We start from the raw sequence: 26,358 nt of genomic DNA, 5'->3' as shown, positions 1-26,358 counted from the left end.
AGCAATTTTATAGGTAGATGAACAGGAAATGGGCCTAATGGAATATGAAAACTGCTGTCTACAACTACTTAGAATAGAAATGGAATACCCTGAGTCATAGTATAGATTAACATATCAAAATACTAGATTTTTAACAAGATATAGTCCTGCCCATGTGTGAGAGCTAAACCTATGGCCTATTCAATTCTGGGATTGTGGAGTGCCTAAAAATTCATAATTCTTAAAGATAGGGAGATGGGAAAATTAAACTTTAAAATACTGCTTGAAGAATTGTCTTTTAAAAAAAATTGTCTTAACACTTTTCCCCTCAACAACAGAAAATTAAAGGGGCATGAATCAAAACAAAAATTGTTTGAAAATGCAAATGTTTTTATTAATATCAAGTATTTTCACTGGCTTACCTCTCTGTCCCCATTAGGCGAAGTATATCCAATATTGCTTTATTAGATTGTGCATATATTGTCATAAGTAAATTCTACTTAGTTTCTAGACCAAAATTTAACAGATTACAGTTACAAACCAGTGAAGAAAAATAAATCCACTTTGGTCAAAATATAGTATGTTTGTCAAACCTCCTCAATTAACATCAATATTTGATGGCTAATCTAATAATTAGAAAAGTATATTTTTATTCTAGGTACTTGTGATTTCTTCCATGTACAGCTGACCCTTGAACAACAGGGGTCTGAATTGCACAGGTCCGCACTTACTTATACACGGATTTTTTCTATATGGTATTGTACTGTATTTTCTCCTTGTAACTTTCTAACAACTTTTTTCTAGCTTCATTGTAAGAATACAGCATATAATACATATAATATACTAAATATGTATTAACCAACCGTGTATGTTATCAGGCTATTACCAAAGTTTTGGGGGAATCAAAAGTCGTATGTGGATTTGACTGTGCAGGGGGATCGGCACCCCTAATTCCCACATTGTTCAGGTCAACTGTACTTATAATACAGGACTTTTTCAAAATTTTCAGGAGATTGGAGCAGAGTACTCTTCCAGAAAGAGGTAGGACACTCTTCCAGTATGTTAGAACAAAGTCTACAGCAGCTCTGTATATCTCATTTAGTAAAGTTACTTAGAGTTTAAAAATTACGTTCAAATGATCTTTTCCACTTGTATTTCACTGGTATTTCATATTTACACAATAATTTTGAGCAAATGGTTTTTACAGGGCAAAATGGATATAGTTTCTCATGGTTTTTCAACTGATAGCTCCCCCAAATACTATATTATAATGTGAACAAGCATGCCACTGAAGAAATTTGAACATTCGACTTGCTGGTTTTCATCTCAAGAAAAGTGAATCTAATTTTACTGTAAAAGTTGTATCAACACATAAACACAAAAAAATTTCATTCTCCCAAATATGTCATCATTAGGTAAAAATTCATCTAGGCAAAATAGTATTTATGCTTCCATTTTATTGTTTTTAAGAATTAAACTGCCACCTCAGTAGTCTTAAGAGCAATATAATGAAACATACATACATTTAATTTAGACTTATGTCCATCATAGCTTCAAAGGCTTCCCTGAAATAAGGCTGGGATTCACATCTTTTTTCCTTAAGGAAAGAAACACTAACAGTAATTTTGTTATCCTTCTACCCACCCACCCTCATTCAAACAATAACTGGATGAATTCAAGTCTAACACCATTTAAAAATTTTGTCTGCTACAACACATTCATCTGATCTGCCTCCCTGCATAACACATATTTTTTAAGCCTAACTGAAAAGAAATCATTTTTTTAACTCTACGAGAATTCTCTTTAACATGTGGAAGTTTATCATGATACTAATTATTTTGTCCAATACATAGGCTAAGTGGCTTCATACCACTTTCAACTCTAGTGAATTTCAGTAAAAACAGGAGAGCTCCTCATAAATAGATGAAAAGCTCTAAAGTGAATTTGGCTATTTTCTTATTACAAGAAATGAAGAATGGTATTGGATTTTCAACAGTAACATTTTAACAGCTCCTAAACAGGGGCATGAAAAGGAATCAAGTTCGCACCAGTCCAAGTACCTACAGTAAAATGACAGAAACACTCACCACCACCATCTCACACTAGTTCATACTTCACTCCCACGCTTCTAATAACAAGAATTTCTCACTAGATATATTGCATTACACTGGACTCTCAAATTGCTAGATGTGAAAAATCACTCAACTTAAAAAAAAAGTGTATTAGTTATTTTCGGCTGGTCAAGGTTGAAATGATAATCGATATCATCTCTAACATCAGCTCTAAGTTCATAGATGCCTCTGCATCTGATGATCCAAGGGGAGACACTGTTTTGCCTTTATCTGACAGAATTAAATGGTAAATTAGCCATCAGTTCACCCTTTGTCAAAAAGAAATGTTCTAGATTTATGCACTACAAACTAGTTAATAAATGATATCTGCATACTACACTTTTCATGTTTATATTATGCACCATTTTAGGGGGGAGGAAATACTTCACAGGGGTTTATTCAAAGGATATATAGTAATATCCTAAGACTGTTGATTTATACATATGAGTTCTGTATAAAACGTAAGTGGTCATCGTAGCTGGACTGTAACAAGCCCCTATAATGCAAAAGCTGACTCTAAAGGCACCTTATAAAGCTCTGAAATTCAGAATTTAGTAATTACTTTTCTCCAATACAAAATCATCTGGAAGTCTGCACTGTTGACTCCATTTTAAAACGTTCCAAATTTTATACTGCTTAACCAATAAAAGGAATAGGAGATAATAGTTTTAAAATTTCAAGTTAGAGAAAAAAAAAAAACAACCTTATCACACAGTAATGAAACCTGAGCAACACAAGTTTGTGATTACAAGAACATCCTTCATTAACACAGTATTCCTCGACGGCATTCAAATTGTACTTTAAAACCCAATAGACAAGAATCCACTTCAAAGCACAGGATCAAACTCTACCAAGATATGAGGAATTATACAAAGCCTATTCAGCCCTAAATATTTAGTTTAAGACAATGAGCAGAGTAGAACACACTTCATCTAAATAACACAATTTAAACAGTTCTATAAAATAATGTTACTTAAGATTAGTAAATGTGGTGCATCATGTGATTCCAACCATTCAGTAAAAAGCATTAACAAGTAACAGTATCCCCCAACAGCTTGGAGCCTGTAGAGTCAATTACTTTGGCCATATCTTTCCAAATAATTACTAATGCCTTTTAATATTACGAACATAAATATGGAATTCCAATGTATTTTGGTGCTCCTGAGGCTGCCTAAAAATGAAAAGGCATCCAAGTGAAGTGCATTATATACTTAATATACCTCAAAATTTCAGTGCCTAAAATGTGAAATAATTCTTTACCATTTAACAGTCTGCCTTACAGTAAATTCTAGATTTTTACTTTTAGGATTTTATTGTAACTTTGGGAAATTAGTGGTAAAACATATGGTTTTAAAAAACAGTATGTGGCTGCACTTAAATTCACATAAAAATAGCATTTTTACAACCATTTTGAAATTTAATCCTTTTACACAGGTTAACAAAATGTATCACAAGAAAAACTAAACATTGGATTTAACAAAAGCAATATTTTTGAAAGTGGACAATGAAAAATTCTCAAATTTTTTTTACAAATGGTCACCTCTGGGTCAATTTACCACGCTAGGGGAACAAAGTTGTTAAAATATAGCTGTGCTCAACTGAGCCACTTATCTGCGCTACAGTATAGTACTTGAAATCAATCCTAAGGTCAAGATTTAAAACCATATTAAGAGACAAGACCCTAAGTGTTTTACGGTCACCTCACTAAGAGGTGCTTTTCCTTCCCCAAAACAGTCAAAAGCTTAATTAAAAGATTGACTATACATAAGTTTTTTTTTTTCCTCATCATATCTTCAGTTCAAAGCACTATTAATCATTGGTAATACGGTCTATATCTTGTCTGATCTGGATGATGTGGTCCAGGAAGTGGGGTTTGAGAAGGCGGACCCTGCATTCGTGGAGGAGGAGGTGGCCCTCTCGGTGCAGGCCAGATACCAGGACTCATTCCCCCTGGTTGTGTAAATGGAGGGCTCAGAGTTCCTTGATCTTCAGTGAACTGGGGTAAAGAGTTGGGATTATAATGGTGAGGAGGGGGTGCAGTTACAGGTGGACCACCATGTTGAGGTGGGGGAGGTCCTGGAGGAGGATGATTCATATAAGGTGGCATCTGGGCAATAATATGTCCAGGGGGAGGGGTTATTGGTGGTGGAGCAGAGGTCATTGGTGGAGGTGGAGCTTGGCTATAAACCAAGTGAGGAGTACCTGCAGCCTGGGGAGGATGTGGCATTGGATGGCTTATTGGTGGTGGAGGAGGTGGGGGTGGTGCATAATGTTGCTGTGGAGGCATAATATGATGAGGGTGCGATACCACTGGTTGACCCTGATATTCAGGATGGTGGTGAGCAGGTGCTGGGGCAGGAGGTGGTGGTTCTCTAGCACCTGAATTTGAGTCATCCTGAATAGGGACAGTTATTAAATTGCTGTGTTTTCTTGTTGAAATACGAAAGGTTTCCTGACTGACCGAACGAGGTGGAGGAGGAGCCATGGACAATTCTGCAGGAGGAGCACGAATATCCTCATGTGGCTGATTATAGTGCTCGTGTGGCACATGTTGCAAAGGAGGTGGCGGCATCATGATGTGCTGCTTTGGTGGGATATGGCTCATGTGGTGCTTATCTGGCGGCATCAGAAAACGATCAGGGATTTCAGCTGGTGGTGGAGCAATAGGAGGATGAACGTTTTCAAGTGAAGCACGGGTAACAGGTTTTCCAGCTCTCATATGGCGGTGGTTGATATGAGCCTGTAAGTCTCGCTGAGACAAGTATGTTCTCTTGCACCCTTGAACAATGCTACACATGAAGAGAGAACCTCGTGTACACTGCTCGATTCGCTGCACAGGATCACTACAGCTAAATTAGAAGGGGAAAAAACTGATTTACTAAAAGCAAACTACAAAGACAATGCACATAATTTCACAAATAGGCCTGTTTTTAAAAACCAGTTGTGGAAAATATTGCAGAAGTTCACAATTAAAAGTTATAGTTACAGAAAGTGAACCCTTAACTTCTCTCCCATTCTGCGGTCTGTTCCCTATTAAGCATCAGCATTTCTACCAACCTCAGAACTCTGAAGAAAAAATGAGAAGTGCTCATCAAACAGATTAGGTTTTTTTTTTTTTTAATTTTATTTATTTATTTATTTACGATAGTCACAGAGAGAGAGAAAGAGAGAGAGAGAGGCAGAGACATAGGCAGAGGTAGAAGCAGGCTCCATGCACCGGGAGCCCGACGTGGGATTCGATCCCGGGTCTCCAGGATCGCGCCCCGAGCCAAAGGCAGGTGCTAAACCGCTGCGCCACCCAGGGATCCCCAGATTAGGTTTTAAAAAGAGACCCATCCTTCCTAAGGCCTAGAATGATCTTGTTGTCTCAAAGAACTCTACGCTTTACATCCATTTGCAAAAATATCCAGAAAGGTTAAACCAAAGATCTGTCATAGTCCTAGAATTCAAACCTGTATGGTATTTATTGAGCAGTCAGTATGTGCTGAGCAAATAACACTAAGTAAAAGATACCGCAAGGACTACAGAAATTAGTAAGATCATCCCGGTTATCAGGGTTCCTAATATTAAACAATGTGAACAATTTAAATTCAAACTGACTATCAAGAGTCCCTTAAGGAAGAGTTACCAGACAATTTCACTACTAAAAAAATACTAAACACTCCTTTCTAAACTGTAGGCACTAAATTTAACTCAGTATTTTCTTAAAGACTCAGGGTCAAAATTACAACTCTTTTTCATTCACTGTATTTAATCCACATTTGCCTTTGTAGTCTGTTGGAAATAGTGGAAAGAGGACTGAACTAGGTATCAGAAGAAATGAGGTCAAGCATTGGCTCTGTAATCTTGGAAAAGTCACTTAATCTTTTTGCTTATTTCTTCATCTGCAATATGGGGTTAAAACATGCATTCCACCTAACTCACAGTGTTTTTCTATTTTGCCCTACCTTAAAGAATATCCTTAGGATAAAGGAAACAATGAAAGTGACAGAATTGAATCACTAGTTAAGCACTACATATACAGAGACACAAGCTATGATCACTGAATATGTGTGTCAGGTCCTTTGAAATTATATTAAATGGCTCTATATTTTTTATTTTGAGTTGTGTCCATATTTCCGTCCTTGCTGTAAGACTGGCACTCCTTGATCCTAGCAGGCTTCCCTTTAGTCCCATTCGGCACAGTTCCCATTTCTTGTTCCTAATTTGCTGTAAACTCAGAAATATCTCTACAGTAACAGGATATAAGGTACTTTGTTTTGGGTGATGCTTAAAAGCAACAGTGTATGATATTTATATAACTTGGGTTGCCATTTCTTCATTTCCTGACCTGAGTCTGTTAAGCCAGATAGGCTTATGTTCTCAAATAGCTAAGGGCTAACTAGTGAGGTACTTACTGAGGAGTTACACTTAATATCTTGAAACCTAAATTCCTTTTTAAATATTAATATTAGAATACTTATTGAATCATCTCTTCTCTCTCAGTGATGCCAATCTTCCTACACCAAAAAAAGAAATCATCCTGGAACTATCTGTAATTCTGTTATCAACCAATACTACCAATCTTGGGATAGCTTCTGACCCAGGTTATAAAATCTCAGCAGCTTACAGTTGTCCCAAGGAAGTTTGTCTCAAAGCTTTCTTTAGCCTTCTATCAGGGATTCTAAACTGATATAAAAATTCCTTATTCTGGATCTCTCAAGATCATCCCAAATCAGATCAGTAGCAACCAATACCTCTAGATCTTCTTCATTAACTTATCTGAGCTGATGCCACGATCGTGTTCTAAGATATAATACTCCAGACATAAATAATAAGATTTCGAGGTAATAAATAATAACTTATACTTAACACAGTACTTATCAAATGTAAGGTACTATATATGTACTAGTTTAGCTCTAACAACAACACAGGGAGGTAGATATTATTATTAGCTCCACTTTACAGATGAAGAAACAACCAGGGACATAGCTAATAAATGTCAGAAAAGGGATTTGAAGCCAAGAATTCTAATTCCAAAGTCCCTGTTCTCAATCACTGCTTGATACTATCTCTCACGTATCCCATCAGAAAACAAAACAAAATAAAACAAAACAAAACTGTTCTCATTTATAATAGTAATTTTGTGATGACAAATGTTGTTTGTTTTGGCCAATCTGAATTGACAAATAGCTATCTAGCCCTATCCTAAGGAGAAGGCTATGGCCAACTCTGGGCTCACAAAGAAAGATCAGCCATGTCTGCATATTTGATATCCTGCTGCTGACTTATATCATACCCAGGCCTTTAACCTAGATTACAATTCATCTCATCACAAACTTTATTATTTAAAAATGTAATGATAATCTTACCCTGGACACATCTTATCTCCTTTTTTTTCATGTAAAATAGCACAGTCATAGCAAAAAACATGCTTGCATGGAATCTGTGAACAGAGACATATTAGTTGTATTAGCATACAAGAATGTAAAATATTTCCATAAAAAATAACCATAAGCACAATAACCTAGACACAGAAGGCACCTGAGAACTATTCATCAAAATAAACATTAAGTACTAGTTACAGAAAAGCAACAGTTAACCTTTTTCAGTAACAAAACACTTTGAGAATATAACGAAACCTTTGGCTCTTTCCTCAATAAACGTATACATGTGCATCTGCTTACACTTTCTGGAAATATAAATGCTACGACTTTCATCCTGTGGTTCCTAGGATGTAAAGCACGTGAAGAAGCCCAGATTATCCAAAGCAATCTACAGATTCGATGTAATTTTTCACAGAACTAGAACAAAAAATCCTAAAGTTTGTATGGAACCACAAAAGGCCCCAAACAGCCAAAGCAATCTTGAGAAAGAACAAAGTTGGAGGTATCACAAGCCCAGGTTTCAAACTATACTACAAAGCTGTAGTGATCAAAACTATGGTACTGGCAAAAACAGACACAGATGAATGAAACAGAGTTGGGACCCCAGAAGTAAACCCATGCTTATATGATCAATGAATCTATGACAAAGGAAACAAAAATATACAATGGGGAAAACCCAATCTCTTCAATAAATGGTATTGGGACACTGGACAGCTACATAGAAAAAGAATGAAACTGCACCACTTTTTAATACCATACACAAAAATAAACTCAAAATGGATTAAAGACCTACATGTATGACCTGAAACAATAAAAGTCCTAAAAGAAAATATAGGCAGCAATCTCTTGGACAGCAATCTTAGCAATATTTTCCTAGATATCTCCTTAAGCAAAGAAAACAAAAGCAAAGTAACTGGGACTATAACAAACTGAAAAGTTTTGCACAGCAAAGAAACCATCAACAAGACAAAAAGACAACCTAGTGAATGAGAGAAGAAATATGCAAATGATCTATTCAATTAGGGGTTAATACCTAAAACACATAAAGAACTTATACAACTCAATACCAAAACAAACAAACAAACAAACAAACAAAAACACCATCCAATAATCTGATTAAAAATGGACAGAGGGGGCAGCCTGGGTGGCTCAGCAGTTTAGCGCTGCCTTCAGCCCAGGTCGTGATCCTTGAGTCCTGGGATCGGGTCCCGCGTCGGGCTCCCTGCATGGAGCCTGCTTCTCCTCTCCCTCTGCCTGTGTCTCTCTGCCTCTGTCTCTCATGAATAAATAAATAAAATCTTTTAAAAAAAAAAAAATGGACAGAGGACCTGAATAAACAATTTTCCAAAATCGACATACAGATGGCCAGTAGGCACCAATCATCAGAGAAATGCAAATCAAAAGCACAATGAGGTATCACCTTACAACTGTCTGAATGGCTAGTATCAAAAAGACAAGAAATAACATGTTGGTGAGGATGTGGAGAAAAACGAACTCCCATGCACTGCTGGTAGGAATGTAAATTGGTGCAGCCACTGTGGAAAACGGTATGGAAGTTCCTCAAAAAATCTAAAACTTGAAGTACCATAGAATCCAGTAATTCCACTTCTGGGAATTTACCTGAGGAAAACAAAAACACTAATTCGAAAAGGTATATGCACCCTTATGTTTATTGCAACATTATTTATAATAGCCAAGATATGGAAGCAATCCAAGTGTCCAATGATAGATAAGTGGATAAAGAAGATGTGGTACATACACATAATGGAATATTAAAAAATTATAATAATACAAAAAATAATAATACAATGAAAACAACAATAATACACATAATAAAAATACAAATTAAAAAAATACTTAATAATTAAATCTTGCCATTTGTGACAATGTGGATGAACCCAGAGAGTATTACACTGAGTAAAGTCAACCATAGAAAGACAAGGACGCCTGCATGGTTCCATCAGTTAAATATTTTGTCGGTTAAATAATAAATAAAAATATTAAATAAATAAAAATTTTGATTTCAGCTCAGGTTACAATTTCAGGGTCGTGTTATCGAGCCCCAAGTTGGACTCTACACTCAGCGGGGAGTTTGCTTGAGATTCTCTCCCTCTCCCCCTCCCCCTACTTATGAGCTCTCTCTCTAAAATAAATAAATAAATAAATATTTAAAAAGACAACAGAGAAAGACAAATACCGTATGATTTCACTTACATGTGGAATGTAAAAAACAAAACACAAGAAGAGAAACAGTCATAAATACAAAAAACACACTAGTAGTTGTGTGCGGGGGATAGGCAAAAATAGGTGAAGGTGATTAAGAGGTACAAACTTCCAATTATAAAACAAACAAGTCACAGGGATGAAAAGTACAGCATAGTCAATATTGAAATACACAATACTGAAATAGAGACAATAATATTGTAATAACTGTGTGTGATAAAAGATGGTTACCACACTTACCATGGTGAGCACAGTGTAATGTATGTAATTATCAAACCACTGTGTTTACACTTGAATATGTCAACTATACTTCAATTAAAAATTTAAAAAAAATTTAATTTAAAAAAATAACTTCAAAAAAAATCTCCCAAAGAAGAATACCAAAACCATGTTTTATCTTATCCTGCCCCTCTTGAAACTATTCCAAAGTAAAAAAATTACAAATATCTCCTACACTTAATGTAAGTAGCATTCTTCTCTGGTAGTTAATAAACTTTTAAAAATCTAAAAACAAATCTGAAGGACACAGTAAAATGATGTTAGACCATTTTAAAACTCACAATCCATTGCTGTTATTTAGTTATGTTACACAGCAAAGACTGCATTCTCTACCGGCATATATGTTACTGAATTCAATTTTTTTTTCAAACACAAATATGAAACCATCTTTTTTTGAGGGAGCATGTGTCAAAATTACTGTAAAATTACATCTGGGGGGATCCCTGGGTGGCGCAGCGGTTTGGCGCCTGCCTTTGGCCCAGAGCGCAATCCTGGAGACCCGGGATCGAATCCCACATCGGGCTCCCGGTGCATGGAGCCTGCTTCTCCCTCTGCCTGTGTCTCTGCCTCTCTCTCTCTCACTGTGTGCCTATCATAAATAAATTAAAAAAAAAATTAAAAAAAAAAAAATTACATCTGGGGTTGTAATTGTTTTAAGGATCAGAATTCAATTCTCAGAAATTATAAATATTAGTTTTACATTTAAAATTATAGCCTTCAGAAACGAGTAACTGATCTTATTCTTTAAACAAGAAAAAAATGTTTCATTAACAAACTATAATAAATGTATACTAATAAATACAAAACAGTCCAAAGAAATAAGTTTTCAGAAGTTAGTTTCCTTAGTATTTTTCAAGTAATTCAAGAATTTGTCATAATTATCCATAATAAATGATGTTATCCCAAAATTGCCCTTAGCTATTTCATACTCACTAAAATGTCACGAACTTAGTCATTAAACAGTGATAAACCTATCTACTTAAATTTCAAAATCCCAACTCTATGCAAATGTTTACAGTTACTAAAACAGATTTAATATAGTAATACTTACCATTCGCCCATAGATTTTAATAGGCAATCCACATTTGTCACAGAAATGAACTGGTGTATCATCCTTTTCACCTAAGATGTTTATCTGTTGAAATGATAGAATTAAAATTTCCTTTTTAAGCATTTCTAAAAGTTACATTTATAAATTAGGCAATGAATTGGTTAGTATTTATAAAAGTTGTTAAAACAATTAGAAATAAAGGTTTCTTGGTATAATTCCCATATATTCCACATCATTAGTGGCGTCTTTTTTTTTTCTCCTTTTAGTGCTTATGGTCACTGATTTTACTTGACTTTACAGAAAATTACTTCAAATTATTTTTTAAATTAGTGGATATACGGCATTAATAAATGATTTGAGTGTTCTAAAAAGCGTAATAGCTTTAATAAAAGTTCATACCATTCTTTAAGTATTCTGATTATAATAAAATATTTAAGATATTTTATTGTTCTAATAAAATTTTTTATTTTTAGTTATACCTGGAAGTCCCAAAAGAGGTGTCCAGGAAATCTTCGCTGATTTCCAAACAGTTCTCCCCCTTTACAGTCATACCGTTCTTCTTCATTATAATCAAATCCTTCTGAAAAAAGAAAGTGTTAAGGATTAACTTTTAAAATCCTAAATTTCATTTTGGAAGTACATGTACTCACCACAGACCTGTACAATGAGAGAGCCATCTGATGCCTTTCAAAGCTCTTCTAAGGACAAGATAATCAAGATTAGTTAAATTGAGTTTAAAATATCAGCTAGAGGGATCCCTGGGTGGCGCAGCGGTTTAGCGCCTGCCTTCGACCCAGGGCGCGATCCTGGAGACCTGGGATGGAGTCCCATATCGGGCTCCCGGTGCATGGAGCCTGCTTCTCCCTCTGCCTGTGTCTCTGCCTCTCTCTCTGTTGTCTATCATGAATAAATAAATAAAATCTTTAAAAAAATAAAAAAATAAATCAGCTAGAAATGATCTTGGTGACCATCTAGTCCAACTCTCTTATTTTCTAACTGAGAATATTGTAGTATGGAGACCCACAATAACTCAACACATGGATTAGTGGTAGGGCCAGGAACATACCTCAGAACTCTTCACTCCCATTCAAGTGCTCTTAATAACTCATCAGATTATCTCTAGTATAAAACTTTACTATTTGCCATCAGCACATTTGTTGCACCAACTTCTAAGATACTGATCACCATTTACTCTAATCTACCTACCAAAGTGGTGTCATGCTGCAAAAGGCTGATTTTATTGCCAAAAGCATATAATGGAAACAAATAATTCTGTAGGTTTTCTTCTTAGACTTAGTAAATTAGGTATCCTCTTCTTCAGTCTTACAACTGAGCCTGTTTTTAGAAATAACAACATATTCATACTTCATCCTTTCAATTAAAACCTCTCCCTGGTTTATCATCCAAAAGGCAGAAGGCATATCTTACCTACTCACAAGTATCCTCCTCTACACTACATATACTAATAACGTTACGACGATCAAATGGGTTCAGTTTCTCTGACCCTGATCGTCATCCTCTCATTTTATACAAAAGAACAGAAAACCAATGGACACTCTGATGGTAATTCTAGGTATAATCCAATTACCTAAAGTAAAGTTGAGAAGACACATTATCCCTCCAAAATGCCAAGCTTCTCGTGTCTCTTTTGGCCCTAGAACTGGTAAACAGAGTAGCCCAAGCACACAAGTTTTAACTTTACTCAAACATGGTTAAATTACAAGCACCTGTGTATGGGTGGACACATGGACATACGCACAAATACAATGATGTAAGAATTTTTTGAAGATGATATGGACACTTCAGTGCACTGCTAATTATCTCCAATACAAAAGAGAGTTCAAAGAGTGTTCTTACAAGTTACAAACAAGTGGCTGTAGGCTCTTAATATGACCCATTTATACCTTACAAAAGATGCTGTCATCTAAAACTCAAAATAAGAAAAATCAATTTCTTTTATTTATCTAAAATACAGAAAATTATTGTCCAAAACAGAAAAGGAAATGAGGAGCATGTAATCATTTTTCAGAGTAGTCTGATCTGTGCTCCTATCCTTAAACTATATGTGTGTGTGTGTGTGTGTGTGTGTGTGTGTGTATACAACAAACCATACACCAAACCCCATATCAGCACCCAAAACTCCCTATTTTGATCAATGCCTAGGAAAAACACCACTTATTTTTTACCCCAAATAAGTTAAACTAAAATATTCAAAAATTATCTTTAGTCTCAGTTTGTGCTATTAGGAGAAAGAATGATAAGAGTAGTTCCCCTTAGAAAGGGGTATGGGGGGCAGCCCAGGTGGCTCAGCAGTTTAGCGCTGCCTTCAACCCAGGGCCTGATTCTGGAGACCCTGGATCGAGTCCCACGTCAGGCTCCCTGCATGGAGCCTGCTTCTCCCTCTGCCTGTGTCTCTGCCTCTCTCTCTCTCTCTTATTAATAAATAAATAATCTTTAAAAACAACAAAAGAAGGGTATGGGGCTTGAGGAGTGAGAGAAGAGGGAATGAGGGGTATCTGAGAGGAAAAGGATAGAAGGGGTTTCTTTCTTAGCTTTTTTTGCCTCGTTTGGATTATTCCAACAAGAATTTATGTGCAGATTACTGTGCTGTTTTTAGAAATTATTAAAAGAAACAAAAAGACCAAAGAGAGGAGAGCCTAGGTTATGGATAGTGAGGGGCAGCCCTAAATTGCTACCACTCCAATTTGTAACATTGGATTTCAAATATACTTGTTTAGATGGGGAGAGATACCCTACAATAAAAGGAATCATAATATGAGGTATAATTAAAACATTTGGTTCCAAAAAGAAATACAGACAGATTGCTGGAATAGAACAGGAAATCCAGAAATAGACATAAATACTTTTAGACCTTTAATGTAGGATAACGATTGGATTCCTATTCTCAGCAGAGAAAAGACAGATCATTCAATAGTTGGGACAAACAGCTAACTGTTTTAGAGGGAAAAATAGAGCCGCCAAACTCCACTTTATTTTTCTAATAACCAAATATATGTCCATAAATGTCCCAGTGCCAGCTAACTTTTTCTGTAAAAAGCTAAGTAAGTAAATATTTTAGGCTGCGTTGGTCTCTTGCAATTACTCAACCATGCCATTATAGTGTGAAAGCAACCATAAACATTACTTAAATGAATGGGCATGGCTATGTTCCAATAAGACTTTATAAAGACTGAGCTGGATTTGGTCCACAGGCCATAGTTTGCTGACCCTGTGCTAAAGGGCAAGACAGACAAATTATTTTGTGCTCATGAAATAGGGGAAAGGCCTTTCTAAGAATTTTATAAGACCCAGAGGTCGGGATGCCTGGGTGGCTCAGCAGTTGAGTGTCTGCCTTTGGCTCAGGACGTGATCCTGGGGTCCCAGGAACAAGTTCCACGTTGGGCTCCCTGCATGGAGCCTGCTTCTCCCTCTGTCTGTGTGTCTGACTCTCCCTGTGTGTCTCTTATGAATAAATAAATAAAATCTTAAAAATAAAATAAAACCAAGAAGTCCTAACAGAAATGACTAGATTGGTACCTGACAACACAGAATCTTCAAACTTCTCTACAATAAAAATTATATATAGAAAATGCAAAAGACAAATGGTGAATCTATACAATATATGACAAAGAGTCAATTTAATAATATGTAAAGAACTAATAAAAGTCAAGAGAAAGACAAGAAAACAGTAAAAAACGGTTAGAGGATATGAACAGGTAGATCCTAGGCAGAAGAAATGCCCAATACTATGAAAAGATATAGACACAACCCCACTCATAATTGAAGAAATGTATATCAAAACAAAAATTTTAGGAGGCTAGTAGTCACGATATTGGTGTATGGGAATATAAACTGATATACTTTTTATAGAGCCATTTGACAATATCCATTAAATTCTAAAATGCACCGTATCCATCAACTTATAAAATACCCAAATTCATGCAGTTCTACCTCAAGTATACATGCTAAGCTATACGTACAATATTTACTGCAACACTGTTTTTAACAGCAAAGAAGTTATAAAAACTATTAAATTACGGCATATCCATAAAAAAGAAATATCCAAACCTATTTTCTTAAATGAGTACATCTGTATATACTGATACGTGGAAAAATTTCAAATGCATCTTACATGAAAAAAGGGCAGTAATACATTAAAAAGTTACTATACTATAAAAAAGTTGTAACAGAAATCATTTTGGTGGAGTACTGTCGAAGTAGAGGAACAAATTTTACTTTTCATATTATGCTTTCTGCAGTATTATTTAGGTTTTTTTATTTTCAAACAACAGGCAGTGTTACTTTCAATAACAAAAGAAAAAAACAAAAATACTATACAGGAAAGTACATGCCAAAATGAGAAGTCAAACAGAAAGACTGAAAAAAAGTGAAGACAATTAAGATAAAAAAAGGTCATTATTAGTAAATTAATAAATAAGACCACATGGATTATTTGCTGGAATTAGATACAAAAGAAAGACTTTTGGACTTGTCAGTTTAAACAAATTACCTTCATCACCAGGTGGAGCCTTTGCAGGCATCCTGTTTATAGTCCTTGGAGTTCGAGGCGCAGTTTTGGTTTTGTTCCCTTGTTTGGAGATGAGCTTTATAGGAATTCGTCTTCGAACATCAAGACCACCCAATGATCCAGAACTATTAGTGCCTTGTAACTCATTGTCTATGTCAGAAGAAAAAAGTTGTCATTTCTTTTAGTTTTCCTCTTTTGAAGATTATTCTGCCACAGGTATTAAAGTAACATACCCAACATTATCAAGGGCTAAATATGTAGGTTCTGATTTTAAATATTATGCTATATAAGTTTAAACATTAATTTTCTCTACATTAGATAAAACCTTAAAGCAATGCTTTTTGAGACAAAGAACCCTTTAAAAAGTTGACAAAAGTTATAGAACGTCTCCCTAAAAGTAGACAATAAAAATTTATGTGATTCCAGAAGAGTTTGCAGGAAACATAAGACCCTTCATAAGCCACTTCTGTCTTTAACTATGAGATAAGAACTTCTGTCTTTAACTATAAGAGATTTTTTAAAATTAAAAAAAAAAAAAAAAAGTAAAGGAAGTAGAAGGAGGAAAAGAAAGAAAATCATCCCTATCTCCACCAAGCACACAAAACACTTGTTAAAGTTAACGAAGTGAATCTACATTAGGACAATCAATAAAACAAAACACAAAACTAACACTGACAATGGCAAAATTAAATAAATAATGCATTTGAAAATGAAGTTAGTTTTAAGGAAAGTGATTATTTCCTTAAGTGTAAAATAGTTTTTCTAAAAAGTATTCAAGGATAGCAAAACTTATCACACCATTTAATAGCAGAAACATGCAATCATGTATTTGTGCTATAACCTTTCTAGATATATAATGTGAGTGTGCTATTGTAAGCAGCACAGCATCATAACGGAAAATTAGAGTTTAAGGGTATGCAAAATTTCTGCAATTAAACTAAATGTAAACAAGAGACACTTTCTAAGTCTCTGCTTGTTACTAGCTATGAAATAAATGAACTCATTTCTCATGAGTAATAGGAGCATTATTTCATAGAACTGACTCCATCGAAGGTTAATAGCCTCCCTTGTTTCAAGTCTGACAAAATATTACAATACAGTAAATATTCACCTTTACTACTAAAGACACAAAGGGAAATGCCCTAAAGTAGGAAATGCAAATAAAATAATTTTTTAAAATAGTAATGTTTTAAATGTGATAAATTATTGAACTTGCCATGCAGGAGATAGTACTATCAAGATTGATAGGCACACTGTCCACATTGCATTCAATAAAGCCAAATTAGGAAGTAGTAACCTAGTACTAATGACCTCCAAGGGTACTAGGATTTTAGACACGTGTTAAATTCACATCAATTTGCTTTGAACAATACTTTCTGAACAATACTTATTTTAAGTTTTATTTATCTAAGTAATCTCTATATCCTACATGCGGCTTGAACTCATGACCTCAAGATCAAGAGTCACATACTCTTCTGACCCAGCCAACCAGATGCCCCTCTTTCTGGACAATATTTAGAACAAAATTCAAAATAGGTCATTAATAATTAATTCCAATCTCTTTCAGTCTGCTTTCTGCTATTACTTTTACAAAAGCTAATCCTCAAAGAAAAAACTCATGGAAAGGAATTACATGGCTAGCTAAAATCCCCAGTTAGGATAAACCCAACTTGGTCAACCTTCAAACTTCACTACATGTATTAACAAGTTGAATAATGTATTTCATCTGCTTCCATTCCAGTTATTTATGTAAAAGTATCTACAAGCCAAAAGACATGAATCATTTTTTTTTCTTTCTCAAAAGGTATTCCTGATTTTCCAATAAAGTAGAAAAGCAAGTTAATGTAGACAGATATTTAACAGTTCAATGTTGTCCTTCAGATACTAGAAAGACTCAATGGTTTTATCTAGTGGAATGACCAAATCCCAACCCTTCATTACTGCAAATCCTTTTCCCACCACCCTGAACACCTGTCACAATTGCTTGCTTAGTCCACCACAACTTCTAGGGAGTCTACTGCCCCTTAACACCTTGCCACCTACTCACAAATTGCAAGCCCATAAACAAAGTACAGCATTTAACAGTGACATCATTCTGGGCTTGCCTTTTTTTTTTTTAATTAAAAATCAGAAAATACAGCAATTTCTTCTTGAACATGCCAACTAAAAATATAAATCCCGTAACCACAAAAGTTCTTGGATTTTACACAGAAAATGAGAACTAAAAATATAACTGACCATTTATTTTTACTTTTTACTTTTTAAAGATTTTCTTAAGTGATCTCTACATCCAATGTGGGGCTTGAACTTACAACCCCAAGATTGAGTCAAACGCTCTACCAACAAAGCCAGCCAGGCACCTCTGTAATTTGTCATTTAAGGTGAATCCACTTTAAAAAGGAGTAACACTCTTACATGATAGTATTTTTTTAAAAGATGTGTTTAGAATTTTATCCTGAATTAAAGGAACCCAAGAAATATCTTACAAAATTTAGATTTCTGTTATAACTAACTGCTGATTCTTAGAACAACCAAAGAATGAATCAAGTATTAATTGGAGTTTCTCGGAGTAGTTTTTCCTGGCAAAATGCTATTAGAAGATAGACTTCATTATATGTTTGACTTTTCAGCATGGATCATAAAATCAGTCATTTTTTGCGTAATATTCAAGGGTTTCGTCAATTTCCTCAAGGGCCTCTCTTAAACCCTCCACATTAAAATTTTTCCGTTAAGATGCCTACCTGATCATAATGTCTTCAATCAACTGGCACTTCCTCACTTGCCAATGATTTTTTTTTTTTAATTTTATTTATTTACTCATGAGAGACAGAGAAAGAGGCAGAGGCAGAAGCACAGGCAAACTCCCTGGTAGGGAGCCCAATGCAGGACTCGATCCCAGGACTCCGGGATCACGCCCTGAGCCAAAGGCAGATGCTCAACCGCTGAGCAACCCAGACATCCCAGTTGCCCGTTTTAGTTGTGCTTCAGTTATCAAATTCATGTTTATGAATTCCATGAAAACCTGAATCTTTTGCAAGTTTTATAATCAGTCAATATACAGCATGTGATACCATTTCCTGATGTGATACCATTTCCGGATAGAAAGCAAGGACAATGGCTTACAACAAAATTAAAAGAATTGAAAAAGGAACGCCTGGCTGGCTCAGTCAATAGACCATGTGACTCTTGATCTAGGGGTTGTAAGTTCCAGCTCCAGGTTGGGTGCAGAGCTTACTTTAAAAATAAAATCTTTTAAAAACAGAAAAGGAGCAGCAGGGATATCTGAGTAGGAACTAATTTTTTAAGTGGTCAGATCATTTGTGAATATTTTCATGCCAGGATGACTCTTACTTTCTGGTCAACATTTTAACTTGGAGAACTAGGATAATACTCAGAGACACACCCAGCCACACTACAACTTCCTAACATACTATCCTCTAAACTGTGGAAGGCGCTTCACTCTCAATTCTAGTAAGGGGCTGTAATGAGAAGTGTTTTGCTGAAGTTGCATGTTTACTACTCCAACACCAAGGTCCCAGATCTCAATTCTACAAAATTTCCAAAACCAGAGTTCCTTACAGCCCGGTTCTTGGCCCTCTTCTTCTCTGTATTCTTGTTCTTTGAGTGATCTCATCCATCCCCATTCCTTAAAACAACAGCTACCTGCTCATAAATCTCAAATACATATTTTTCAACCCAGATCTTTCCTCTGATCTCCACTTGACATCTCCCCTTATATATCCTCGTACACAGCTCATCCTTTGCAGCCAAAAATCTCATTCTCAAGTTCCCAAGTCTCCCTTTACCACTTAAAAAAAAGACGTCTGTTTTCCTCCCAAGTTTTCCCCAACTTAGTAACGGGCACTGCCTAGCTGCTCAAATCAGAAAGGTAGTCATCTCTCCTTTCTCTCACAAAGCTCCTATTTGAATTCCACCACAACATTCGATATGCCCACTCCCCTTTTCTCTAAACCGAACCAACTTCATTACCGAGCCTCTCTTAGTGTTCTACTGCAATCACCATCTAAACTATTTTCTATCAGTCTTGTCTCTCACACCATTCTCCACAAACAAGTTACTGTGTTTTTAAAAGAAATTATGTTCCTCCTGTACTCCTGCTCAATGGCTTCAGGGATCCCCAGGTGGCTCAGCAGTTTGGCACCTGCCTTCAGCCCAGGGCGTGATCCTGGAGTCCCGGGATTGAGTCTCACATCGGGCTCCCTGCATGAAGCCTGCTTCTCCCTCAGCCTGTGCCTCTGCCTCTCTGTCTCTCATGAATAAATAAATAAAATCTTTAAAAAATAAAATAAAATCTTTACCACGGCCTTCAAAGTCCTGTACCATCTGACTCCCACCGTCCCTTCCAATCTCTTAGGGCTCATTGCTTCTTGCTAAGCTGTAGCTGACTGACCTCTACGTTTTCCTTCCTCAGAGTCTTCATATTTGCTAGACACGCTTTACTCCTGATTAATTCCATGCAGGGATTCTTCTCATCTATCATATCTCAGCTTAGAAATCCAGAAAGACCCTCCCTGACCACTCTCTCTGAAGCCTCCTCCTTTAGTCTTTACCACAGACGCTGTTAATTTTTTTTCCAAGCGCTCATCATGATCTGTAATGCTTAGGTTAAAAAACAACAACAACAACAAAAACTTCTCTATCGTGTCTTTCCCAACAGAATGTAATCTCCATGAGGCCAGGAACGCAGTTGGCCTGGTTTCCAAGTCCATCATTCCCTCTCTAGGCATACTGGGGTCTGGCATAGGTTTTGCTGACTAGCACTCACTAAATTTTATAGACAGATATAATTTTACGCCTATATGTACAAAATTAAGTAGGCATTTGATGACTGAGAACACCTTACCCAATACTTAATACAAGAAGGATCCTTTTATCCTACTTAGGATATGGCTGATGGAACCACACGGAACAGCAGCCCCAGGTTCACTCACTCACTATCCAAAAGCCACGATGAAAAAAAAAAGCCAAACAACACACAACGAAGAGCGGAGTCCTTCTTACTTGGAGAAAGAGATGCGGGTATCTTGAATTTAAGCTCTCCTTTGTAAACGCCCCCGAAAGAGGAGTAAGGACCACAGCCGAAGCGCGGAGCAGGCTTTGGGCTCAGACAGAAAAGCCGGTCCGAGCAGGATTCCGAAAACTCTCACCTGGCTCCCCGCTCCGCCTCGGGTCCACGAAGGACCGGCAGCGCCCCCCGCAGCGCCCGCCCGCAGCCCCCTCCCGCGCCCCGACCCTGAGCCTGGAGTCTGCCCGCCGGCACCCGAAACGCAGAGCGGGGCACCACGGTTTAAAAAGAAAAAAAAAAAAAAGGAGGCAGCGCGCCCCGGTCCCCACGAGGCCGCGCCGCCCACCGTGCGGGCGGGGAGCTCCGCAGCACCAGAGCGGCGGCTGCTGCCGGCACCGAGGCTGTAGGTACCACACCGGAGGGTAGGCCGGGAAACGGCAGGCCCTTGCCGGGCACCGGGAGGGGTCTGTGGGATTTCTCTCTCACCGCCACCCCCCAGCGCTGCAGGGCGAGCGCATCCCCGCTCCGCCCGCCGGGCAGCCAGTCCCAGGCCGGCCGAGGGGGCATGGACCCGGGACCCCCGCTGCCTCCGCCTCCTTACCAGTGTGATCCATGATTCGGCTCGCGGGGCACAGTGGGAGCGGAAGTCAACCGCGCCGGAGTCGCAGGGCGCGCGTGCGCGCTCCCTTCCGGAGCCCGCGAGGCGGAAGTGCGACCGAGCTGCCTCGGCTTGGGCCTCCTCAGGTTCCCCTCTGTCGGGTGGGTGCACTACCCAACTCCGGTGAGGGCGTCTGGCATAGTTCGAGGGAGACAAAGGGGGGTACGCCAAGAGCTTCCAGGTCGAAGGTGCTAAGCCTTGACTACAGAAATGAGACCCGAGGGCACGGGGGAACGGGGAGAGCACCAGCAGCCGGTGGAACGAATTCGCGGCAGGTAAGGCGGCTGCTCGCCCCCGCGGAGCGTTGCCTTCTGGGACTTGTAGTGCGCGGCGGCCTCGGAGCCGGCCGGGCGCAACTGCGCAGACTCGGCCGTTGGGCTTGGCCCCACCCCGGCGGGCGGAGTAACGGTTTGGAATGGCCCGCAGTGCGCGCGCGCCGGCGTCCTCCGCGCGGGGCGGGGGGGGGGGGGCGTGCGGGGAGCGTGGGGGGTGCGTAGCCGCGCGCGCCCCGGAAGGCGTCCTCGGCGGGAGGTTGCCCGGGGGACGGCCGCGCCGTGGGAGCGGGGAGGGCTCTCGGCGTGCGGTCTCCATCCCGCCCCGTCCTGGCGGGCCCCGCGGAGCGCACGTGGTACCGGCCCGTGCTCCCACCGAGGAGGTGTGGTAGCGGCGGAGACGCAGCAAGGCGCCCCGCGCGCCCCTCCGCGGGGTGGGGGTGGGGGCGGGGCGGGGCCGCCCGGCAGGGGAGCGGGGGAGCGCGGGAGCGCGGGGCCCGGGGGGAGGGGCAGCGGGGCGGTACCTAGCTCCAGCTCCTGGTCGCCGGGGGTCGCGGCCGCGGCTGCCTTCATCGTCCCCGGCCAGCGCCGCGGAGTGGGTCCGGGGGCCCCTGAGCGAGGCGGCGGCGGCCTCGCCGACCGGGCTCCGGGTGTGCGCTCCCTTCTCCGACCCTTCGCACCTGGTGCTCTCGGAGGAGTGGGAAGGAGCGCACGATTAAGGAGAAAACACGAGCCTGGGAGCCCAGGGATTTGGGTTCTATTCCTGTCGTCCCTTGGTGACGACATCGTTACCTTGGGTGGTTCACGCTTTCCGTGCCAGAGTTCCTGGATCGATAGAAGAAGAAGATGATGATGATGATTCTCCTGCCCTCCTCCCAGGAGCGTTCTCCGGCCCCGAATCCTGGAGGGAGCGCGTGCGGCGGTGCGCTGGGCCGGTAGTGCTGCAGCGACATCGGCTGGAGTCCTCGGGAGCGGAACCTTGAGTGCTCCGCGCTCGCCGGTGGATGGAGGTTCTCCTGGGGCCTTTAAAGATTGTACTTGTTCATGAGACACAGAGAGAGAGACCTAGGCAGAGGGAGAAGCAGGCTCCCTGCAGGGGACCCCCCCACACGCCCTAAGATCACGACCTGAGCCAAAGCAAAGGCAGATGCTCAACCACCGAACCAGCCAGGTGCCCCTTCCTGGGGTCTTGAAATACACTTCCCCGCGGCATCTGAAGCTTCCTAAACAAGTTTTTCGGTACAGTTACAGCCAAGGGGAATTGTGAATCAGACTTAACCCTTGCTTTTGTTGAAAGGTAAATTTCTGTATCACTAAGTGGTTTCCAAGACGCTTTCAATTGCTGAGCTTGTTTTTTTGTTTGGGAGGTTGGAGGAGGCTTAACCGTACCTTTGCCCTTTCTCTAAATATGGTGCTAGATATGGTCGTGCATTTTTCACCCATTTGAGGTACAGAAGAAGGTAGTTTTCAGCTAGGAAGTCCTCTTTGCATTTTTTCTTTCTTTCTTTCTTTCTTTTTTTTTTTTTTTTTTTTAAGATTTCATCATGAGAGAGACAGAGAGAGAAGCAGGCTCCATGCAGGGAGCCCGATGTGGGACTGGATCCCGGGTCTCCAGGGTCAGGCCCTGGGCGGAAGGCGGCGCTGAACCGCACACCCCCCCACACCCCACACCCCACACCCCGCGCCGGGCTGCCCTTTTTTCCCTCCTCACATTTAGCCTGTCGGCTGTACTTCAGATTAATGCAAATACAGGTTCATAATGGTATTATCAGTGTCTGCTGATGCTCATATGTAAAGAAATAAAGAGACTTCAAACTATACTATACATAATTTAGTCTGTAAATTAGAAGCTGTGTCAGCATTTTATGATGCATCAAGTTACGAAATTTTAGGGAGGGAACACTCACTTATTTTAGATTTCCTGTTGATAAAATGTTAGACAAACATTTGTTGAATTATTCGTTTGACATCTGTTGCTTTTTTCGTGCGCTGCTTGTAGCATCTGTGCTCTATATTCATTTCCCTCCTTAGCTGTAGTTGCCTCACTTTATCAGGGCGATAGCAGTGTGACAAGTTAATCCCTAAACTGATAAGTGAGACTGTACATAAGACTTTTATTTTATTGCTGCCCTCTGGTATCCCTTGTTGGTGACCTCTTTGCTGTAATCAGTCACAATTTCTTTATTAAAAGTCGACATTCTTAGTCTGCTCTACATGCTTTCTATTTTAATAATCTTAATTATTGATTGATAGTATATTTAAGCAAGTTTTATGAAATGGAATAAAGTAAAATTAGCACGATTTAAAACAACAATAGAAACTTGATATATTTATTTTATAGCTTGGTGCTGTCCTAGGATTTATAAGAACAAAATATTGTAGTAATGGGCAATCTGAAGCACTGAGGTGCATATTTCCATCTTACTGGCAGACCATCTGCTGACCCATGAATTTATAAGCTAATGTTCTTTTTTTTTTTTTTTTAAAGATTTTATTTATTCATGAGAGACACAGAGAAAGAGGCAGAGACACAGGCAGAGGGAGAAGCAGGCTCCATGCAGGGAGCCCAATGCAGGACTCAATCCCAGGACTCCACGATCACGGATCACGCCTTGGGCCGAAGGCAGACACTCAGCCGCTGAGCCACCTGGGCATCCCTAAGCTAATGTTCTTGAAGATGCTTTAATAACCTTCCATTTATATAGCACTGTTTACACTAAGAGAAAAAAAGGGTGGGTATCAGAGAGCTTGTTTGACTTGTTTTGTTGGTCTATGTTTGGGAGTGCTGAAACATAAGGTATGATTGTACAGAACGTTGAAGAGTAAAATTCTAGAGTAACAGTAAAGAACGAGCCCATAGGGGTGCCTGGCTGGGTCCATTGGTGGAGCATGTGACTCTTGATCTCAGGGTCCTAAGTTCAAGTCCCACATGTGGCATGGAACTTACTTTAAAATTGTTGTTTGATTACAAAAAAAGTACATAAAACTTAGCATGATAAGTTATTCAGATAAACAACATAGTTCAGCAAGATATAAATTTTTTTAAATGAACAGAACTTCAATTTGGATGGGGAAAAGTGAACCAATAGTATTACCTATAAGAGAAGAACAGTTGACTGGGGTGCCTGACGGGCTCAGTTGGTGGAGTGTGCAACTCTTAATCTCGGGGTTATAAATTTGAGACTGAGGTGTAGAGATTACTTAAAAATTCTTTTAAAGAGCGAGCAGTTGACCAAGAAGCCAGAGACTGCTATGATATCCAAAATGCTAGTAAGTATGAATGAACTGTTAATAACTGATCAGGATAGTGTCCACTAGACTTTAGCAAATTTGATAAGTAGGGGCACCAGGGTGGCTCTGTCCGTTAAGCATCCAGCTCTTGGTTTCAGCTCAAGTCGTGAGATTGAGCTCTCGGTTGGGCTCTGTGCTTAGTGTGGAGTCTGCTTGAAATCTTCTCTCTCAAATCTTTTTTAAAAAGCGGGATCCCTGGGTGGCGCAGCGGTTTAGCGCCTGCCTTTGACCCAGGGCGGGATCCTGGAGACCCGGGATCGAATCCCATGTCGGGCTCCTGGTGCATGGAGCCTGCTTCTCCCTCTGCCTGTGTCTCTGCCTCTCTCTCTCTGTGACTATCATAAATAAATAAAAAAAAAAAAATTTAAAAAAAAATCTTTTTTAAAAAGCTTGATAAATAGAAGTAGATGGGAAAGGCAGTAGAATATGGTGATTAGGTAGATGAACTTGAGAGTTAAAGACCGGGGGCTCCAAGCCCAGTGCTGTCATTTCCCAGTTGCAAGACTTTAGGCAGATGACCTAATCTTTGTGGCTGACTTGCTTCCTTTGTAGAATAGGGTTAATAATAGTACCTGTCTTTAGGGTTGTGAGAATTAAATGTTTTTATTCATCTGAAGTACTTAGTACTGTCTGGCAGCCAGTAAGCCCTCATTAAATGGCAGTTCTTATTATCAAGGTAATTACTCTAGTCCTTGCTTCTTAAGGTGGTAGTTAAGATTAAATGAGATAATGAACATTACATGATAGCTACAACGTTATTATTACCTGTAAAAATGAATTGGAGATAGGTTTTGAAGAGAGGTCAGTTGGGCTGATTTAAACCCATTAGCACGCTGATACACAAAGCAAAACTATGTTGAGCTAAGACTCTGACTTCTTTGTATTGGAAGCAGTTGTGTGATCTGCCCTCAAACTGAGTCAGTAGCCATAACTGCAGCTGCACATAGTCCCAGCTTCCTCCCCTCCCTACCAGCTCTTGAAACTGAGCTCTAACATAATACCACAGCCAAGCCTTATCAAGTATGGCAGCTGGCTTTCCAAACACCGTAAAAAACTGGGCAAGAGACAAATACAGGGAATAAGAAGGTTAAACCACAAGGAGTATTGCTGATTGAAGGCATTTCCCCAGTCATCCTTTGAGTCCCAGAAATACACATAACCCAACTGGATAGGAGTACTTTAATCTAGAGAGTTCCTGCAGCCTCTCTCCCCTTCTGAGGAGGCATATTTTGCACTGGGTAACCTTTGAGTTGGATGGGCCTACTTCTCTCTCCAGAGCCTCTGCTAAGAGATAATTGCCTTTTTTTTTTTTTTAATAAGCTTACTCTTGAAAGACTGCTTAGAATATTACACTGCTTGATAGCTGTGCCATGTTTGTAAGCAAACAGTCTGTGAGATTGTTTCCTAGACCTGAGAAAGCTTTCATCCAAAGTCCAGCTGCCACTCCATGCCAGTTAGAAAGGGCTTTCAGGCTTCCCTGGTATACATGGCTTGTAAATAGGCCCTGTTACTGTTTAAGTAAAGGTCTGTTGCTATCAAATATATTTTACATCATAGCCCAGTACATAAACACA

General features: G+C 39.3%; 1 protein-coding gene and 1 long non-coding RNA gene across 8 annotated transcripts in view; one reads left to right on the top strand and one right to left on the bottom strand.

The window, feature by feature from the left end:
- Positions 1–747: 747 nt before the first annotated feature.
- CBLL1 (Cbl proto-oncogene like 1) lies at positions 748–22,435 on the bottom strand. Of its 6 annotated transcripts, none has more exons than XM_072791574.1 (6): positions 22,286–22,435; positions 15,520–15,687; positions 11,489–11,589; positions 11,010–11,093; positions 7,442–7,515; positions 748–4,939 (listed from the first exon to the last, which is right to left on the bottom strand). In XM_072791574.1, exons 2-6 carry the CDS (start codon positions 15,548–15,550, stop codon positions 3,904–3,906), a joined length of 1,326 nt encoding a protein of 441 aa, XP_072647675.1. In that variant the 5' UTR covers positions 15,551–15,687; positions 22,286–22,435; the 3' UTR covers positions 748–3,903. The 6 variants fall into 6 exon arrangements, with proteins under 6 accessions (XP_072647675.1, XP_072647673.1, XP_072647672.1 ...); XM_072791572.1 differs by lacking the exon at positions 22,286–22,435 and adding an exon at positions 21,165–21,549 and having other exon boundaries at positions 11,489–11,586; XM_072791571.1 differs by lacking the exon at positions 22,286–22,435 and adding an exon at positions 21,165–21,546.
- Positions 21,237–26,358, top strand: part of LOC140613104 (uncharacterized) — a 46,210-nt gene continuing 41,088 nt past the window's right edge. For both annotated transcript variants that reach the window (XR_012014238.1, XR_012014237.1), the window contains exon 1: positions 21,237–21,496. This is a non-coding gene — a long non-coding RNA (uncharacterized lncRNA). The remainder of the gene's footprint in view (positions 21,497–26,358) is intronic.

This window comes from Canis lupus, chromosome 21 (genome assembly GCF_048164855.1).
Source record: "Canis lupus baileyi chromosome 21, mCanLup2.hap1, whole genome shotgun sequence".
In the NCBI taxonomy this organism is placed as follows: Eukaryota; Metazoa; Chordata; class Mammalia; order Carnivora; family Canidae; genus Canis; species Canis lupus.
This window is presented reverse-complemented; position numbering and strand designations above follow the sequence as displayed.

Bases quoted from the DNA above. Each gene is read 5' to 3' on its own strand.
- CBLL1 (XM_072791571.1), bottom strand. The intron at 11,094-11,488 runs GTATAACTAAAA...TCATTTCAACAG, and splicing joins ACCTCTTTTGGGACTTCCAG to ATAAACATCTTAGGTGAAAA. The intron at 7,516-11,009 runs GTAAGTATTACT...CTCTGTTCACAG, and splicing joins TTAAAATCTATGGGCGAATG to ATTCCATGCAAGCATGTTTT.